The following is a 6,000-nucleotide window of genomic DNA, read 5'->3' as shown; positions in this document are numbered from 1 at the left end:
CAGTAAGAGGAGGAGCAACACTGGAAAGAGGAGAGCTTCAACGTCACACTCCAGAAATGAAAGTGAAGTTTGTCAGAGTGTCAGCCACGCTGCAGTCGAGACAAGTCTCTGTTTCTCTCTGAAAGAAAACTCAAACTGACTTCATCAGGTCTTTCTCAACAACACAGCAGAGTCTCTGACAAACACTGGTGAGTACAGCTGATCACGTTTACACTTTCTACAACCAGGATTAACACTAAACTTCAGATCTACTCAGACAGCAAGTTCCTCTCTTTTAATTTCTTGTGAAATTGATAACAATATAACTATGGCTGTTTGTCCACAGGCCCACTATACAGTAGCTAACAGCTTTAAACAGTCTCTCTGTGTCAGTTCTCAGGACTTTAGGAACTTGGAAATGAACCAATCCTCTATTTCCTCTGGCTGTTTCACAATAAAGGCTTTCCACAAGAAAACTAGTGGGAGGCTTTTATTGTGAACCAGCTAAAGAATATGAAATGTTTGACAATATATATATATATATATATATATATATATATTGACAATGCTTTGCTGAAGCTAAATAGTTGGTGTAGTGGAATGGCTTCGAATGACGACCAAGAACACTTGTCTTTTATTGTAAACATTTACTCTTTAATATGTTGTAGTTCTACAAACAATAAAGAACAACTTAAGATTGACGGACAGAGTACACAATAGACAACTTCTGTGTAGGCTACTTCAAAATAAAAGCACTTCCTGTGAGAGTTCGCAGTAAAACTAGATTACTGTTAAACAAATAAGGTTGTGTACCTTTTCACATATCAGCTGTAAATCAAGTACTGTAAATAATATAAATAGTGAGTTTTAATCACACTATAATTTACCATTTCCTTTAGACTATTTTAAACTAATCAACATGAATTTCTTATTCAAGTGCAACATTTCACAATAGTTGGTCACTCTTCTTAATTGTTTAAGTTATATCACCTGTTAAAACAATAGGTTATGACAACCTCTTACAGTGTACAGAAGACTTTACATCCACCAAGGCAAGGTGTAAGATTTAAGTTTTATTTTTATTTATTTATTACAGGTGCAGTGCATATTAATATACATTTCTGTCAATATGCCAGAAGGCTATTTTTCCTCTGCCGTCCCTAGACAGATGGTTAAAGTCACCCTAAAAGAAAGTAAAATTACATATTTACATAACAATTTAACAATTACTATACATTTAGTAAAAAGTACTATTAAGCTAAAATGTACAATAGAAACATAGCAGACCAACAATCAGACAAAGACATTAACACATACACACAAGTTAAATTTTAACTTTTTCAGCTGGTATAGTGTTAATTTTGTCACCTAATTTTAATTTAGTCTTAGTCTTGTGCCAAATGTCCTTGTTAGTCCTAATTTGTTATTTTCATATCTTTTTTGTTAGTAAAGTTTTAGCCAACTAAATCTCGTCATCTTAGTCTAGTTTTAGTCAAAACATTTTAGTCTTTTTTTTAAATAACAAATTATTTCTGAGATTATTTTTGATAACCATTTCAGTCAAATAGTCATAATGACACATTCAAATTGTTAAACGACAAAAAACAACCACTGAATGGGAAAATGGTATTTTACTGTTGTGATTTCTTTTTTTAAAAGATATTTAGGTCTTTATTGACAGGAGGAAATGAAAGGAGAGAGAGAGGAGGGAATGACATCAAAGGGCCGCAGGTCAGAGCTGGTCAAACCCTTAAATTTTTAGTAGCGCGTAAACTCCAACCTAATTAAAGATAGGTTCAAACTAGTCTATGCTTGAACCTACCCATAGGTGGAGCAACCCAGTGCAGATATTTAGGCATTCTATTATCTCAAATGTCTTAAAGGTCCTATGACATGCTGCTTTTTGGATGCTTTTATATAGACCTTAGTGGTCCCCTAATACTGTATCTGAAGTATCTTTTATATAGACCTTAGTGGTCCCCTAATACTGTATCTGAAGTCTCTTTTATATAGGCCTTAGTGGTCCCCTAATACTGTATCTGAAGTCTCTTTTATATAGGCCTTAGTGGTCCCCTAATACTGTATCTGAAGTCTCTTTTATATAGACCTTAGTGGTCCCCTAATACTGTATCTGAAGTCTCTTTTATATAGACCTTAGTGGTCCCCTAATACTGTATCTGAAGTCTCTTTTATATAGATCTTAGTGGTCCCCTAATACTGTAGCTGAAGTCTCTTTTATATAGGCCTTAGTGGTCCCCTAATACTGTATCTGAAGTCTCTTTTATATAGACCTTAGTGGTCGCCTAATACTGTGTCTGAAGTCTCTTTTATATAGACCTTAGTGGTCCCCTAATACTGTATCTGAAGTCTCTTTTATATAGACCTTAGTGGTCCTCTAATACTGTATCTGAAGTCTCTTTTATATAGGCCTTAGTGGTCCCCTAATACTGTATCTGAAGTCTCTTTTATATAGACCTTAGTGGTCCCCTAATACTGTATCTGAAGTCTCTTTTATATAGACCTTAGTGGTCCCCTAATACTGTGTCTGAAGTCTCTTTTATATAGGCCTTAGTGGTCCCCTAATACTGTATCTGAAGTCTCTTTTATATAGACCTTAGTGGTCCCCTAATACTGTATCTGAAGTCTCTTTTATATAGACCTTAGTGGTCCTCTAATACTGTATCTGAAGTCTCTTTTATATAAACCTTAGTGGTCGCCTAATACTGTGTCTGAAGTCTCTTTTATATAGACCTTAGTGGTCCCCTAATACTGTATCTGAAGTCTCTTTTATATAGGCCTTAGTGGTCCCCTAATACTGTATCTGAAGTCTCTTTTATATAGACCTTAGTGGTCCCCTAATACTGTATCTGAAGTCTCTTTTATATAGACCTTAGTGGTCCTCTAATACTGTATCTGAAGTCTCTTTTATATAGGCCTTAGTGGTCCCCTAATACTGTATCTGAAGTCTCTTTTATATAGACCTTAGTGGTCCCCTAATACTGTATCTGAAGTCTCTTTTATATAGGCCATAGTGGTCCCCTAATACTATATCTGAAGTCTCTTTTATATAGACCTTAGTGGTCCCCTAATACTGTATCTGAAGTCTCTTTTATATAGACCTTAGTGGTCCCCTAATACTGTATCTGAAGTCTCTTTTATATAGGCCTTAGTGGTCCCCTAATACTGTATCTGAAGTCTCTTTTATATAGACCTTAGTGGTCCCCTAATACTGTCTCTGAAGTCTCTTTCCCTAAATTCAGTCTTGCTGCAGAATTACAGCCACTAGAGCCAGTCCCACAATGAGCTTTCCTTAGTATGTGCCATTTCTGTGTTTCTCTGGGTGGGCTAACCCTGACCTCATAAGGAGAAGATTCCTGATTGGTCCATCTGAGCTTTCATTTTCTCAAAGGCAGAGCAGGATACCCAGGGTTCGGTTTACACCTATCACCATTTCTAGCCACTGGGGGACCATAGGCAGGTTAGGGGAACTCATATTAATGTTAAAAAACATCATAAATTGATTTTCATGACATGGGACCTTTACAATATATAATGAATTTAGCCACTGTAAACCGGGCTTAGCCCCACATTTTTACAATGTCTGGCTCCGCCCCAGCGTGGATATATTCAGTGCTGTTTTGTCAGAGTAGCGAGCTTCACTTTATCAGCATGATTCAAATGTTCCTTGCACAGTTTGGTGCAAGTCAAGCACCTTTTTTTTAAATAATTAAAACTGTATTTTAATATGTTTTTCTTTTCTTTCACACATGTGTAGATATGGCTGCTGCAAACTATCTGAAATCTGAAGATCAGTTTCTGTGCTCCATCTGTCTGGATGTGTTCACTGATCCTGTCGCCACATCATGTGGTCACAACTTCTGCAAGAACTGCATCAATGAACACTGGGATGCTAATGACCAGTACCTGTGTCCGATGTGTAAAAAGGTTTTCAACACAAGACCTGAGCTGCACGTCAACACTTTTATCTCTGAGATGGTTGCTCAGTTCAGACAGTCAGCTCAACAGAAAGCCAGCAGCAGCAGCTCAGAGCAACAAGTGTCCAAACCAGGAGAAGTTCCCTGTGACGTCTGCACTGGAACCAAACTGAAGGCCCTGAAGTCCTGCCTGGTGTGTCTGGTCTCCTACTGTGAGACTCACCTGGAGCCTCATCTGACCATGTCAGGTCTGAAAAGACATCAGCTGATCGACCCTGTGGAGAACCTGGAAGGCAGGATGTGTACGAAGCACGATAAACCTCTGGAGCTGTTCTGTAAGACCGACCAGACATGTGTCTGCATGCTCTGCACTGTTTTAGACCACAAGACGCATGATGTTGTTCCTCTGAAAGAAGAATATGAAGGAAAGAAGGCAGAGCTGGGGAAGACAGAGGCTGAAATTCAGCAGATGATCCAGAAGAGACGACTGAAGATTCAGGAGATCAAACACTCAGTCGACCTCAGTGAGGAAGATGCAGACAGAGAGATAGCAGAAGGTGTTCAGGTCTTCACTTCTCTGAAGGAGTCTGTTGAGAGAGGCCTGAAGGAGCTCATCGACACGATCAAAGAGAAGCAGAAAACAACAGAAAAACAGGCCGAAGCTTTCATCAAAGAGCTGGAACAGGAAATCTCTGAGCTGATGAAGAGAAGCACTGAGGTGGAGCAGCTCTCACGCTCTGAAGACCACCTCCATCTTCTCCAGAGTGTCCAGTCCCTCAACACCAACCACCCTCCACCCACCAAGGACTGGACAGAGGTCAGTGTCCGTCCATCATCATATGAGGGGACTGTGGTGAAAGCTGTGGCTCAGCTAGAGGAGACACTCAGTAAAGAGATGAAGAAACTGGTTAAAGCTGAGCTGAAGAGGGTCCAGCAGTATGCAGTGGATGTGACTCTTGATCCTGATACAGGACATCCCGGTCTCATTCTGTCTGATGATGGGAAACAAGTGAATATTGGTGATGTGAAGAACAATTTCCCAGAAAACCAAGAGAGATTTTCACTCATTCCCTGTGTTTTAGGAGAGCAGAGTTTCTCTTCAGGCAGATTTTACTTTGAGGTTCAAGTTAAAAGAAAGACTAAATGGGATTTAGGAGTGGCCAGAGAGTCGATCAACAGGAAGGGATTCATTACACAGAGCCCACTGAAAGGTTACTGGACGATAGTGTTGAGAAATGGAAATGAGTATGAAGCTCTCGATGTCCCTCCAGTCCTTCTCTCTCTGAAGTCTCCTCCTCAGAAGGTGGGGGTGTTTGTGGATTATGAGGAGGGTCTGGTCTCCTTTTATGACGTAGATGCTGCAGCTCTTATCTACTCCTTTACTGGCTGCTCCTTCACTGAGAAACTCTTCCCATACTTCAGTCCCTGTAGTAATGAAGGTGGTAAAAACTCTGCCCCTCTGATCATTTCTCCTGTCAGAGTAAACTAATCACTTAACTTGATTTATTTATTTTCATTCAGGGAAACAAATGTTAATAATTCGTTTAGATCTTATTTTTTATCTTTTTAATGTGGTGATTCATTTACCGGTTGCCACGGGGGGGGAGACGGAAAAAACGCAGCGGGCCTGCTGCGATAATTTTGAGATCGACTAAACTTTTGGAGAAAGGCAACCCTGTGTCACACTGCAGTGGCCAACCATGTAACAGAGATCAACACAGAGGGTTTTGAGGTGGTGTGAGAGTCCCATAAAGGAAACAGGAAACATCTCTGCCTCTATCTCTGCCACGAGAACGTTTTAAAACGCCAAAAACAAGCACTGAACTGCCAGGGAGTTTAGGGAACAGCTGACTGGTTCCTGCAACAACAAAGCACTCGCTATATCTCACTCATCTCTTTTCTTTCTCTCTTTCTCCGGGAAATAAAGCTGCCTTCAAGTTCATTTGACAGAAAACAGTAAGTGTGAAATATAAAGTGTACTTGTGCTACATTGGGAAGTCACACAAATAGGCTGTTTCAGTGACACTCCCACCGCTGCACATTATAGCAAAAGAGAGACAGGCAGACACAGACAGACAGACAAAGA

The 6,000-nt window shown here is 39.8% G+C and overlaps 1 protein-coding gene across 2 annotated transcripts in view; it reads left to right on the top strand.

Annotated features, from left to right (window-relative positions):
- LOC114571700 (E3 ubiquitin-protein ligase TRIM21) overlaps positions 1-5,403 on the top strand; it is a 5,747-nt gene extending 344 nt beyond the window's left edge. Inside the window, exons 1-2 of one of the 2 annotated variants that reach the window (XM_028602807.1) lie at positions 7-188; positions 3,755-5,403. In XM_028602807.1, coding sequence (XP_028458608.1) covers positions 3,757-5,403 — 1,647 coding nt within the window. In that variant the 5' untranslated portion in view covers positions 7-188; positions 3,755-3,756. Of the gene's footprint in view, positions 1-6; positions 189-3,754 lie in introns of those variants that run through there. The other variant, XM_028602817.1, reaches the window with a different exon arrangement.
- Positions 5,404-6,000: the final 597 nt, after the last annotated feature.

This window comes from Perca flavescens, chromosome 2 (assembly GCF_004354835.1).
Source record: "Perca flavescens isolate YP-PL-M2 chromosome 2, PFLA_1.0, whole genome shotgun sequence".
Classification (NCBI taxonomy): Eukaryota; Metazoa; Chordata; class Actinopteri; order Perciformes; family Percidae; genus Perca; species Perca flavescens.
Note: the sequence above shows the minus strand (reverse complement) of the source record. Positions and strands in the feature narration are given on the sequence as shown.